Genomic DNA, 15,169 nt, shown 5'->3' with positions numbered 1-15,169 from the left:
CTCTTCTTTTGCATGTTATACTGGTTTCCTTCCCCTTACCTTTCAAGATGAATCTTTGCAGACTTTTCCTTTGGCTTCTCCTCCATGGCCCTCTTCTTACTGTTGGTGTTTCCCTCTCCTCCCACATTCTCCCTCTGAGTAGTCTTATTTGCTGCCATAGTTTCAATCACTCACTGTATGTTCAGTTCAGTTCAGTCGCTCAGTCGTGTTGAACTCTTGGTGACCCCATAAACCGCAGCAAGCCAGGCCTCCCTGTCCATCACCAACTCCGAGAGTCCACCCAAACCCATGTCCATTGAGTCAGTGATGCCATCCAACCATCTCATCCTCTGTCGTCCCCTTCTCCTCCTGCCCTCAATCTTTCCCAGCATCAGGGTCTTTTCAAATGAGTCAGCTCTTCACAACAGGTGGCCAAAGTACTGGAGTTTCAGTTTCAACATCAGTCCCTCCAATGAACACCCAGGACTGATCTCCTTTAGGATGGACTGGTTGGCTCTCCTTGCAGTCCAAGGGACTCTCAAGAGTCTTCTCCAACACCACAGTTCAAAAGCATCAATTCTTCGGCACTCAGCTTTCTTCACAGTCCAATTCTCACATCCATACATGACTACTGGAAAAACCATAGCCTTGGCTAGATGAACCTTTGTTGGCAAAGTAATGTCTCTGCTTTTTAATATGCTGTCTAGGTTGGTCATAACTTTCCTTCCAAGGAGCAAGTGTCTTTTAATTTCATGGCTGCAATCCGAATCTGCAGTGATTTTAGAGTCCAGAAAAATAAAGTCAGCTATGGTTTCCACTGTTTCCCCATCTATTTGCCATGAAATGATGGGACGAGATGCCATGATCTTAGTTTTCTAAATGTTGAGCTTTAAGCCAACGTTTTCACTCTCCTCTTTCACTTTTATCAAGAGGCTCTTTAGTTCTTCTTCACTTTCTGCCATAAGGGTGGTGTCATCTGCATATCTGAGGTTATTGATATTTCTCCCAACAATCTTGATTCCAGCTTGTGCTTCATCCAGCCCAGTGTTTCTCATGATGTACTCTGCATATAAGTTAAATAAGCAGGGTGACAATATACAGCCTTGACGTACTCCTTTTCTTATTTGGAACCGGTCTGTTGTTCCATGTCCAGTTCTAACTGTTGCTTCCTGACCTGCATACAGGTTTATCAAGAGGCAGGTCAGGTGGTCTGGTATTCCCATCTCTTTCAGAATTTTCTACAGTTTATTGTGATCCACACAGTCAAAGGCTTTGGCATAGCCAATAAAGCAGAAATAGATGTTTTTCTGGAACTCTCTTGCTTTTTCGATGATCCAGCGGATGTTGACCATTTGATTGTTGGTTCCTCTGCATTTTCTAAAACCAGCCTGAACATCTGGAAGTTCACGGTTCACATATTGCTGAAGCCTGGCTTGGAGAATTTTGAGCATTACTTTACTAGCGTGTGAGATGGGTGCAATTGTGTGGTAGTTTGAGCATTCTTTGGGATTGCCTTTCTTTGGGATTGGAATGAAAACTGACCTTTGCCAGCCCTGTGGCCACTGCTGAGTTTTCCAAATTTGCTGGCATATTGAGTTCAACACTGTCACAGCATCATCTTTTAGGATTTGAAATAGCTCAACTGGAATTCCATCACCTCCACTAGCTTTGTTTGTAGTGATGCTTCCTAAGGCCCACCTGACTTCACATTCCAGGGTGTCTGGCTCTGGGTGAGTGGCAGTGATTACATCTTCATGATTATCTGGGTCATGAAGATCTTTTTTGTACAGTTCTTCTGTGTATTCTTGTCACCCCTTCTTAATATCTTCTGCTTCTGTTAGGTCCATACCATTTCTGTCCTTCATTGAGCCCATCTTTGCATGAAATGTTCCCTTGCTATCTCTAATTTTCTCAAAGAGATCTCTAGTCTTCCCCATTCTATTGTTTTCCTCTATTTCTTTCATTGGTCACTGAGGAAGGCTTTCTTACCTCTCCTTGCTATTCTTTGGAACTCTGCTTTCAAATGGGTATATCTTTCCTTTTCTCCTTTGCTTTTCACTTCTCTTCTTCTCACAGCTATTTGTAAGGCCTCCTCAGACAAGCCATTTTGCTTTTTTGCATTTCTTTTTGGGGGATGGTCTTGCTCCCTGTCTCCTGTACAATGTCACGAACCTCCGTCCATAATTCATCATGCACTCTGTCAGATCTAGTCCCTTAAATCTATTTCTCACTTCCATTGTATAGTCATAAGGGATTTGATTTAGGTCATACCTGAATAGTCTAGTGGTTTTCCCCACTTTCTTCAATTTAAGTCTGAATTTGGCAATAGGGAATTCATGATCTGAGCTACAGTCTGCTCCCAGTCTTGTTTTTGCTGACTGTATAGAGCTTCTCCATCTTTGGCTGCAAAAGATATAATCAATCTGATTTTGGTGTTGACCATCTGGTGATGTCCATGTGTAGAGTCTTCTCCTGTGTTGTTGGAAGAGGGTGTTTGCTATGACCAGTGCGTTCTCTTGGCAGAACTCTGTTAGGCTTTGCCCTGCTTCATTCTGTACTCCATGGCCAAATTTACCTGTTACTCCAAGTGTTTCTTGACTTCCTACTTTTGCATTCCAATCCCCCATAATGAAAAGAATATCTTTTTTGGGTGTTAGTTCTAAAAGGTCTTGTAGGTCTTCATAGAACTGTTCAGCTTCAGCTTCTTCAGCATTACTGATCGGGGCATAGACTTGAATTACCGTGATATTGAGTGGTTTGCCTTGGAAGTGAACAGAGATCAGTCTGTTATTTTTGAGATTGCATCCAAGTACTCCATTTTGGACTCTTTTGTTGACTATGATGGCTACTCCATTTCTTCTAAGGGATTCCTGCCCACAGTAGTAGATAGATGACCCTCAAACCTTTACATCTAACCTAGAGAACTCTTTAAAGCTCCAAACCCATGTTATCAAGAGACTGATAGAAAGCTCTTCTTGTTCCTCCCAGGTAACTCAAACTCAGTCTGTCTAAAACCAAATGCATTCTCCTGCCTCCTGTATTTCAGTAGATGGTACCACTATCAACCCAGACATCCTAGTCAATAATGTGAGGTTTACTCCCTTCCAAGACCTTTACATTCTGCCTTCTTAATCTCTCTCAAATCCTCTCCTCCTCTCCAACCTTAGAGTCACTGACTTAGTTCAGATGCTTATCATTTCTTATTTGGATTTCTGTAGGTTATCATAATAGTATCTCTATATTCAGTGCTGCCTCCTTTTAGTCCATTACCTATATAATGTTACAAAAGTAATTTAAAATACATATCTCATCATTCTATTCCCTTGTTAACAAATCCTCAGTGGCCATGTATAGTTTTTAGGATACATTTCAAACTCCTTAGTCATCATACCTAAGTCTTCATGGTCATTCATGCCCAAGCTCACCTTTCTCAATTTTTCACTTGACACTTCTTTTTCCATGCTTATTTTCGATACCAAAATCTACATTAGCTAACAGTTGCAATACAAGTTACCAAAATTTCTTAGCAGCTTAAAATGAAAGACATTTATTATCTCACACAGTTTCTGAGGATCACATATCTAGAAACTACTTAGCTAAATGACTGTGGCTCAGGGTCTCTCAATAACAAGCCAGATCTGCAGTCATCTGAAGACTTGAATGGGCTGGAGAGTCTGCTTTCAAGGTGATTCATCTAGCTGTTGACCGAAGGGTTTAGTTCTTCAACACTGGGGCTTCTTCAAAGAGTTTCTGTTGACATGGCAATTGGCTTCCCCAAAAACACATTATCCAAGAAAGTGGATGAGGATCCAAAATGGAAGCTTCACTGTCTATTATAACCTAATCTCCGGATGGAATCTTCAGTGTCTTTTATAAGCTAATTACCAAGGTAAATGCCATCAACTCTTCTATATTCTGTGTATCACACCAGTCAATCCTGGTATAGTGAGAGGACATTACACAAGGTGGTGAATGCTAGGAGGCAGGTATTGAGGGCTATTTTGGAGGCTAATTTTAATAAACAATAATGATAACAATGTAACCATCATTTGATGTATAGAGATATATATATAGATGACTCTATGTCTATATTTTTATTATGTTATTAAGGATCTTCATATGCCTTCTTCACTAATTCTGTTATACATATTCCAAGGAGTTTAATTTAAATGTGATGTCTTACCTCAAATATAATACTGTGCTTCTGCCTGACTTTAAAAAATTGTGAAACAATGTTAGGGTGAAATATTGAGGTCATAAAATACCCAGGAACTTAAATTTCCTGCATAATTTTTCTCAACCATACTAAGCATAGAAATTTGCAAATATTAAATAGCATATGATCTTTTTTCCTCTGATAAAATTGATTGTTAATGGCTTTATTTTGATTTGCCTGTAAAGACAAAGATAACAATGATGTTCAAAGTTTCCTCTTTGTGAAAGGACATTGTTTTTTCCCATTTTTGAATATTGCCATGCTCAATCGTCTATGTATATATGCATTCTTTGGCATACATATATGTACACAGTCACCCATAGCACACATAAAACTACACGTGTGAATCAGTGGCACTTTAGAAAAATGAATTATGTCTCCTCTTTGCCTAGCTGCAGTGGCTGGTTGCCATGGAAATGATGTACAAGGTAGACCTTTCAGAAAATGCTAATTCTAATGTGTCTTCATTGGAGGAGTTCATGTATTAATCGGAAATAAAGAGAACTTTAATAACAAAACAATGCAAATATGTTAGGAACAAAAGCTATCTGCTTTTATCAAAGAAATCCAATTCACCATCTCTTTTGTCCTGACCTTGACTGAGCCAAGCATCACTCTTTATGGAACTCTGCAATCATAGAAGAGATAGCTAGTTTTTTAAAATTAATGTCAGATTTCATCTTTAATTACCATATGCATAGAGTTAATTTCTGCTTCATTAAGTACTGCACGGGGTCAGGTCTAATTCCCACAGTTCTCTGCCTCCATAGATTATCTATTATTTCTAAAGTGTTTTCCTGCTTCAGATGTACTCTACTTGCATCTCCCAACACTAATTAATAATAACTTGGTTTCCTTAAAGCCATAGTTGCTTGGAAAATATACTAAGACAATTCCTATCTTTTTTTGATACCCTTTTTTGTCATAATGAATTCTATGCATATCAAAGAAGTATATGCTAATTATGGAAAAGTTTTAAGGTATCAAATATTTTTTAAAAATCAAAAATCATCCATGAGCTTATCAGGTAGATATAAACATTATTTTTTTGTATATATACTCCTCTTCATTACTTTTATGTATACCATTTAGAATAAAACTGATATTCATCCTTTCAGAAAGTTTTCATTTTTTTCCTACAAAACAACTTATAGAATCATAGAATATTAAGTTTGGAAAGAACTCTTCTATCATACAGTGAGCTAGCTTCATACCATCTTTACTCACGTAAGTTTCTTTCTCACATTTAATTAGGTAGATAGTTTATTATAATTAGTTAATTACAATAACTTTTATTGGTTATTTAGTGACAAGTTGATTGACACTTCTGTCCTAAGTGAAAAATTATTGTTTATTCTTGCCCTTTGTTGATTATTCACCCCAGTGTAACTCACACTTTAAGCCAAATAAACTGGTACTTGAGTAACATTTACAATTGAGGTACTTCACGTTATAATATTTGCTATAGCGAGACCTGTTAACGTCATTCTTGTTTCAAATAGAGTTTCTTTAAACATTAGCAATTGAAATGTGAATTTACTTAGCAAATTTTGATTGCCTAAGTTACAGACTCGTTTTTAGTCTCTGAGTGCAGCTCTTTATCGGTGGGAGTTTTGCTGTTATACGTCTGATTATCAGTTGACCTTATCTGTTAGAAAGTAGTTAATGACTATGAGATTCAACTGTACATTAGTAATTACTTTCAGTCAAATAAACTTTGTGTGTAGACATAAATATAATCATCTGGCACCCTCAGGGAGACAAAACTGTCAACATATCATTCCAGTTAGTGTTTCCATGTAGGAATTGTTTTGGATGTTGGCTTACAAGTACAAAAGTCATGCATTATTTGTTTCTCAAGGGCAATTGTCCTCCAATCTTATTAAAATTATTTAAGAATTACTTGGAGAAATTAGGAGTATAGGATGAACAGATATAAACTACTATATGTAAAATGGACAAGCAACAAGGATTTATTGTATAACAGAGGGAATTATATTCAACATCTTCTAATAATCTATAATAGAAAACCGAATCATTTTGCTATGCACTTGAATCTAACATTTTAAATCAAGTATATTTCAATAAGAAAAAAAGATTAACTGGAGATATTATAAAGACTCCTACATCGTATTGCCAGCAATAGTGGCTTAGTAAGTTTGGGATAAGACTTGGGAGTTTTTCATTTTTACCAACTCCCCTTCTCCCTACCCCCCTCTTTGAGGGGCAAAGGGGCAGAGCAGCTGTGGGGAACTCTGTGGAGGGTGATTAATAAGATCTGTGACCTTCTATGACAGCCGTAAGCAGATCTCTGGGAGGGAGGAGTCTGGGGAAGGAATCGGTGTCCTTTTTCCTTCCCACATCCTGTGGGAGCCTCCTTCTGCAGAATTCATCCTGGAGCCAAAGGCCTGGGAGCCTCCTGTACAGTCTGTACAGACCAATCTTTCCAGACATGGAGGTAGAGAAAGGTGGAGAGTGGATGGGGTCAGGGAGCAGGGGTTGGAGGCAAGTAAGAGATATACTGCCCCCAAAATTACATATATAAATATTTACATTACATATTTATTATATATGTATATTTTATATATAATATATATACAGAGTTCTGTATAAAAATGTGTATATCATACAAAATATATATAGTGTATATATGAATAGACTTTCTGTATATATAAGTAGTGGATTTTTAGTCCATATTGAGAAAGTTCACGGTCTTAGTTGGCTGAAATTCTCTAAAAACAGAGGAAGTACACAACACTGAAGTGGTTAGCTTCACCTGTATTTTCCCAGGTGAATACACTAGAGTAATCAGCACCCAGATAAAACAGAACATTACAAGCACCCCAATCTGATAGATCATGTAACACCTAATTCATGTTTGTTAAATGTATATACTACCAGCATTTATTTGCCCATTCTCCTTTGGCTGACTTTGAGAATGTTCTCTAGTTTTTTATTGTAACAAAATTGCTGCAACAAACATCCTTATGCATATCTTCCTGTGTACATGAGCAAGAGTTTCTCTAAGGTAGAATTTCTGGATCATAAGGTAAGGACTAAAGTCGACTCACTTCAGTTCAGTTCAGTTCAGTCGCTCAGTCGTGTCCGACACTTTGCAACCCCATGAATCACAGCACGCCAGGCCTCCCTGTCCATCACCAACTCCCGGAGTTTACTCAAACTCATGTCCATCAAGTCGGTGTTGCCATCCAGCCATCTCATCCTCTGTCGTCCCCTTCTCCTCCTGCCCCCAATCCCTCTCAGCATCAGGGTCTCTTCTAATGAGTCAACTGTTCACATAAGGTGGCCAAAATATTGGAGTTTCAGCTTTAGCATCAGTCCCTCCAATGAACACCCAGGACTGATCTCCTTTAGGATGGACTGGTTGGATCTCCTTGCAGTCCAAGGGACTCTCAAGAGTCTTCTCCAACACCACAGTTCAAAAGCATCAATTCTTCTGCACTCAGCTTTCTTCACCATCCAACTCTCACATCCATACATGACCACTGGAAAAACCATGGCCTTGACTAGATACTGCCAAACTGCACCCTGAGAGAGTCTGCCAGCAGTGTATGAGTATTCCCAAGTATTTTTACCCTCAGTAATACTCATGTCTTCAGTTTTCTGTAGTCTCACAGATCTGTTGAGTGTGAAGTGGTATCCCATTGTGGTCTAAGTCTACATTTCCCTGACTATTCACGAAGTGAAGTCTCTCTTATGTTTATTCCCTCTTTATGTTTTCTTTCTGGTGAAATTTCCTTCCATACCCTTTGCCCCATTTGAGCTATTTGTCTTCTTTCTGTCTTAAAAGCATTCTTTATTAGGAAGAAGACTAATCCTTTGCAGGCTAAATACATCGCAATTATGTTTTACATTTTGTAAACTTTTCAGTTTGTTTATGTTTTTAATAGAAGTTTTACATTTGAAATAGTCAGATTTATCAGGACTCTCTTAAAATAGTTGGGGATGTTATCTTCTTTAAGAACCCTTTCACCCATACTCAGTCACATCCAACGCTGTGACTCCCCACTGACTGTACCCCTCCAGGCTCCTCTGCCCATGGGGCTTCCCAGGCAAGAATACTGGCATGGGTGGCCATTGCTTTCTCCAGGAGTTCTTCCCGACCCGCGGATGGAAGCCATGTCTCCTGCATTGACAGGCAGATTCTTTAACACTGAGCCACCTGGCCCCTGGGATCCTGTCATACTAGGTCATAAATATTCTTAGTGTTCTGTTTTGCCTTTTCAAAGTCTCTAGTTCATCTAAAGTTGCCTTTTTCTTTTTTTTTGATACATGATGGTATGAAATAAGGATTTTGTTCTACCACATAAATAACTCAATTTTTCTCTCACCATTTCTTGGATGGTTATTTTCCTGCAAATGTGTAACTTTATTGAGTATTAGGGTCAGTGTACACATATGTGAGAGTATGATTTTGGGTTCTCCATTCTATTGCATCTCCCTGTTTGCCTGATTCTACCAATATACTATTGTCTTGTTATTATACTTGTTTCTGATTTTTGTTATTGGTTTTAATAAGTTAATAATAAGTTTTATAAAAGGTTTTCTGTATCTACTAAGAAAATCATGTGGGTATGTTCGCCTATAATTTTTTTTAGGTAGTAAATTACTTTAATAGACTTTCTAATAGTAAGCCATCCTTAAATTCCTGGGAAAAAACCAACTTGTGCATTGCTGGATGGAGTTTGTTAATATTTTGTTATTTTTACATCCATGCTCATAAATGTGCCTTGTGGTTTTCCTCTCCTGACTGTTCTTGTCTGATTTCAGTAGCAAATTTACAATAGTCTCATGAACGCCTTCTTTTTCTGTCTTTGGAACACTTTGTATAAAACTAGAAATTCCCTTTTCCTTAATGTTTAATGAAATTTGACTGTAAACTTTCTGGGCTTGATACATTTTTTAAATAAATTTTATTTACCACAATTTCCTTTTTAAAGGTGGTGGGCCTATTTAGGTTTTAATTTCTTCTTGACTCAGTGCAGTTGGATAAATATGTGTTCATCTGGGTATTCAAACTTTTAATCCCCTTAATCATAGTGTTTCCCTCTATTTCTGAAACCATCACCATATCTAGTTATGTCTGCTTTTTCAATGATCGTATCTTGATCACACCTTTTATTGTATTTCTTGATTAATTTTTATTAATTTTGTCAAAAAATAACATTTGATTTTGTTAATCCTATTTTCCTTTGTTTACTATTTTATTAGTATATGCTCCTCTTTTACTTTCCTGTCTTCTGTACTGTTTGGGGATTTATTACTTTTTTTTTTTAACTTACTGAAGTATTAGCTTGGCCAAGAATTTCATTCAGATTTTTCTATTCCATCTTAGGGAAAAACCTGAACAAACTTTTTGGCCAATGCAGTGGATACTTACTTCATTATTTTTTACTTCCTTATGGTTCCTTTAAACCGCAATAGTCTTGTAATACTCTAAATGTTCTTTTCATCCCACTTTATCTGTATTTCACAAGTTTTCATATGTGGAATCATTATCATTCCATGTAATATTTAAAAAATTCTCATTGCAACTTTTTATTTGACCCATGAGTTATTTCAAAGTGTGTTTCTAAATTGGCTAACTGATTAGAGCTTTATCGTTTTGCTGTTAATTTCTACTGGAATTCAACTATGGTTAGAGTACTAGGTTTATGTGAGATGTTGAATTTTCCATTTCTTTCGAGACTTAATTTGTAAACATTTCAAGGTACAAGAAAACCAATGTTAAGTGTAGTATTCAGATCTCTTATGGTCTTCAGTTCAGTTCAATTCAGTTGCTCAGTCGTGTCCGACTCTTTGCGACCCCATGGACTGCAGCACACCAGACTTTCCTGTCTACCACCAACTCCCAAAGTTTGCTCAAACTCATGTCCATCAAGTCAGTGATGACATCCAACTGAAAGGTTGTTGCTGAGCCATGAAAGATGCCGGGATTCTTGGCCTCCAGAGGAGAAAATTCAATCCAGGGTCAGTGATGAGGCTTGATTGCTCAGAGATTTTGTGTAATAAAGTTTTATTAAAATATAAAAGAGATAGACAAAGTTTCTGACACAGACATCAGAAGGGGGCAGAAAGAGTGCCCCCCTGCTAGCCTTTAACAGTTTGTTATATACCTATCAACATGCTGTTAATTAGGGAAAGGAAATGTCTCAAAACTCAGAGTGGCACTGGGCTCCTCAGCCACAACATGCATTTTGATTGGCACAAGGTTCATCCCAGGCCATGAATCTTGAAGAAAGGCAGGTTTCCAAATAAATATATAGTTTTTTTTTTTTAACATAGATTAGGAGAACAATGTATGAGTAAAACATACTGATTTGTTGAGCCCTTATCAGTTCTGAGTCTTATGGGGAACCCACTTGAAGAAAGAGTCTAGGGTAAATGCATAGTTCATTAACATAGCTTAAGAAAAACATTTCCATAAAAAAAATGCATTGGTTAGCTCAAGGTTTGAGAAAAGTTAAGGTCAGGTGGAAGCTGGTGTTGTCATGGCAACACAGAATTTTAAGAGAAAGCTCCTTTTAATTTTGCATAGAGAAGGGAAAAATATCTGACACTTGTATTTTGTTTCCTCTTGCCACTTAAGAGACAGAGAAAAAACGTCTGACACTTGCAGTGTATTTCCTCTGTTTGGAGACCCCTAGCCTTCCTGCCTGTTACCCTCTCACAACCATCTCATCCTCTGTTGTCCCCTTCTCTTCCTGCCATCAATCTTTCCCAGCATCAGGGTCCTTTCCAAAGAGTCATTTCTTTGCATCAGGTGACCAACGGGTTGGAGTTTCAGCTTCAGCATCAGTCCTTCCAATGAATATTCAGGACTGATTTCCTTTAGGATTGACTCCTTGGATCTCCTTCTAGTCCAAGGGACTTGCAAGAGTCTTCTCCAACACCACAGTTCAAAAGCATCAATTCCTCAGTGCTCAGCTTTCTTTATACTCCAACTCTCACATCCATACATGAGTACTGGAAAATCCATAGCTTTGACTAGACGGACCTTTGTTGGCAAAGTAATGTCTCTGCTTTTTAATATGTTGTCTAGGTTGGTCATAGCTTTTCTTCCAAGGAGCAAGTGTCTTTTAATTTCATGGCTTCTGTCACCATCTGCAGTGACTTACTTATAGTCTTACTCATTTCTATATGCTTGATTTGCTATTTGCTTGAAAAATGTGTGTTAAAAACCACTATTATTGTTTGTTTATTTTCCCCTTGCATGTCTCTTAGCTTTTGCTTTAAGTGTTTGGTAACATTCTTATTAGGTATATACATGTTAAGAATTAGTATAGCTTCTTGGCTTAGTTTTCCTTTTAACATTATGGTAACCATCTTTATACCTAATAATACTATGGCAGGAAAGGGGACCCCTTCCAAAACTGGGCTCTTGTCTAACACTCAGAAATGAATTGTCTAAGGAGACACATGTGCTGACAAAGCAAGAGATTTTATTGGGAAAGGGCACCCGGGTGGAGAGCAGGAGGGTAAGGGAACCCAGGAGAACAGCTCTGTCACATGGCTTGCAGTCTTGGGTTTTATGGTGATGGGATTAATTTCTGGGTTGTCTTTAGCCAATCATTCTGACTCAGAGTCCTTCCTGGTGGTGCATGCCTTGTTCAGTCAAAAATGGATGTCCGCGAGAAGGATTCTGGGAGGAGGTCAGACATGTGGTGTCTCCTTTTGACCTTTCCGTAACTCTTCCGGTTGGTGGAGGCATATTAGTTCCCTCCTGTCGTAAAACAACTCACGCAAATGGTTACTATGGTGCCTGGCCAGGGTGGGTGGTTTCAATCAGTGTGCTTCCCCTAACAATACTTTCTACCTCAAAGTTTTTTTTTTATTATTGTTACACCAACTTCCTTTCAATTGTATTTACATGTTTATACCTATTCTCTCCCTTCCTAACTTTCTGTGTCCTCAAATATTAGGATTTTATTTCTTAATTAGAATGTGACTAAACCTTGCTTTGTAAATCCACTGTAAACATTCTTTTATCCCATTAATGTATTCAGTATTCATTTTGATAACTGACATTTTGGATTTGTATTTTCCATTTTATTTTATTTTATACTTTTTATATACTTCTGTATTTTATGTTTATGTTTTTCCTTCTCTGTCAACTGATTGTATTTTCTCTAATCTCCTTGTTTCTTCTTTTGGAAGGAGTTTTCTATTATATGGCTACTATTGAAAGTATAACATAGATTCTTATCTACTCAAAGTCAGAATTAAATGAAATCCCAATGTTTCAGCTCCAGTCACTCTGTGCCTTATTATATACTGTCATATACAGTTGTGAAAACATCACCATAATCAAGATAATGAACATACCCATCACCCTTTAAAATGTCCTTGTGCCCATTGTAATTTTCCCCCTTCTGAACCCCACTCTTTCTTCATTTACAGGCAGCCACTGATCTTCTTTCTGTAACAGTAGGTTAGTTTGCAATTTTCCAGAATTTCGTATAAGTGAAAACATACTCTTTTTACCCAGCACAATTATTGAATATAATACTTTTCTCCTTTTTATTGCTAAGTAATATTCTGTCATATGAATATATCACAATTTGTTTATTCACTCACCTGTTGAAGTACATTTGTGTTGTTTTAAGTTCGGGACCATTACATTCTTATAAAGTTCTTTTCCACTCCATGTCAGTTAAAAAAAAAAAAAAAGCCAAATTTTTTTCTAGTACTATTATGGCTTTATATTTCTGCATCTAAATTTTAATCTATCTTGATTTTATTTGGTGAATAAAATATATTAATTTAAGATAGGCTAAATTAAATTTTTCCTGAGGAGTAAGTCAATTATGCCAATATTATTTATTGACTAGTATATTCTTTGAAGTAATTTGATTCTTGATCTTTATGTATATATTAAATATTTGTAAATACTTGAATCTTTTGTAGCTCATATTTTATACTACTGAACTCTTGTTTAAACCCTTGACTAAATATTATTGTTGTAAAACACAGATTAATATCTTTTTTTTTTTTTTTAGATTAATATCTTGTAATTCATACTCTTTACATTTCTTGTTAAACCTTTCTTGGTTACTCCCAATTTTTTTTCATCCATTCAATTAATTTCTTTGGAAATTTCATTGGAATTTGTGATATTGTGATTTATAAAAAGAAACATATAATATTTTGTCTTCATCCTTGTTTCTGGCACAAAGTCCCTATAATCCTTAGGGTATCCTAAGTGATGAGTGGAACAACTATCTTTTGCTATGTTAATAAGGAGACTTTTGGACAGCATGTAAGTTTAAAGGGCTTTTGTTTGTTTAGTTCTTTACAGTTTCCTTGGCTCCTTTACATAATATTATCAAATTTAAATTTAAAAATCTTTATGAAGTACACATAAGGATTATTCCCATTTCTATCAAGGTACAAGTCAACCTGATGGCTTAGTATAAAAGAAGCATCATGATATGAACCTCATCAGTTTCTACAGACCCTCATCATTGTCCACCACCACCCAAATTACTAACTGTACCAACTGCTCGAGTCTCCTCCACCTGTTTGAAACTCATGACTTCTTTTTAAACTCCATTCCTTCATAGGCACTGTTTCCTCTGACTGAAATGCTGACCCACTCTCCTGACCAATCCTCAATTTTGCCTGGATAACTGCTACCTGACCTTTAAAACTCTCTCCAGTGTCTCTACTTCTAGGTAGTATCTAGCAGAAGTAGAATGAGTGAGACCATTTAGGAGGGTGGTAGGATGAAACAGACAAGCGACAAGTAAATGACTAAATGAACCAGTGAGAAAAGTGGAGCTATAAGCCATGTTTTGCCACCCCTGGGAATGTATGACTTCTGATATAACCATGTGCTTTCTGCCTTTGGAAACAGGGTCTCTCTCGTGATACCTCCATGCCAAAGGTCCCGCTATGCCACCTACTTTGATGTTGCTGTTCTTCGCTGCCTACTCCAGCCGCACTGGTCTGAGGAAGGCACTCAGTGGTCTCTGATGTACTATCTACAAAGACTGAGACACATGTTGGAAGAGAAGCCAGAAAAGCCCCCAGAGCCAGATATTCCTCTCCTGCCCAGACCCAGGAGTAGCTCCATGGTGGCAGCAGCTCCCTCACTAGTGAACACACATAAAACCCAAGTAAGAGCATCTCAGGTCCACTGTTTTTTTCAACAAACAACTTTGCCATAACAGAGTCTTTTTTCTTCTGTGTATCCAGCTCTTATTTATCCCATTGCTGACTGATTGGTGGGTTACTCTGATACTATTATCCTTTCCTTTCCATCTTTTACTACTGGACCATTTTGCTGTTCTGTTTTGCAAAATTCCATTTTGCATTTAATTGACCATCCAAAGAAGTGTTTTCTAAATGCCTCTTACACACACTAATCTAGAGTAAACTTCTGTTGATCCATAATAATGGAAAATGGGTCTTCTGGCTAATCAAAGTGCTAGTTAATAAAGAGTTTTTGTATATAACTGTCAATTACCAATATTATAAAGTGCATGACACTGGCGTTTTACTGAATATGACTTAACCTCCTTTGCATAGCTCAAAATTTTCCTGTGCCTCAATGTCATCTATCACAATATTGGTTTTTGATATATAGTCTTGCTCTTTATTATAGATGTTTGAAGGAATAAACTGAATATGTACTGATGACATCCCCATGAAAATCACTTTTTGATAAATGAAAGTACTAATAGCAGCTTAAACACTTGTTCTCTTTTTCAACATGTTAAATATGTAAAGTATGATCTGCAATGTGTTGCAGTTGTTTGAGTTTATTGAAATGTGAATTGGCCGTATCTGAAATATGCCTGCATATTCTGAAAATAAACAAGAGTGATATCAGAATGAAAAGGAAATATGTTCTGTTTTAGTAATAGATGGTTCTGCCCAAAGTGAATATCTCGCTTGGTGAATCACTAAATGGAAAAACACATTTTTAAAATAGAAAAAGAAATACCTACC

General features: G+C 37.1%; 1 protein-coding gene across 15 annotated transcripts in view; it reads left to right on the top strand.

Moving 5' to 3' along the window:
- UNC80 (unc-80 homolog, NALCN channel complex subunit) overlaps nt 1-15,169 on the top strand; it is a 222,378-nt gene that overhangs the window by 23,578 nt on the left and 183,631 nt on the right. For all 15 annotated transcript variants that reach the window (XM_043445612.1, XM_043445611.1, XM_043445610.1 and 12 more), the window contains exon 8: nt 14,073-14,334. In XM_043445612.1, the coding sequence (XP_043301547.1) occupies nt 14,073-14,334 (262 nt within the window). The remainder of the gene's footprint in view (nt 1-14,072; nt 14,335-15,169) is intronic.

This window comes from Cervus canadensis, chromosome 24, assembly GCF_019320065.1.
Source record: "Cervus canadensis isolate Bull #8, Minnesota chromosome 24, ASM1932006v1, whole genome shotgun sequence".
Classification (NCBI taxonomy): domain Eukaryota; kingdom Metazoa; phylum Chordata; class Mammalia; order Artiodactyla; family Cervidae; genus Cervus; species Cervus canadensis.
Note: the sequence above shows the minus strand (reverse complement) of the source record. Positions and strands in the feature narration are given on the sequence as shown.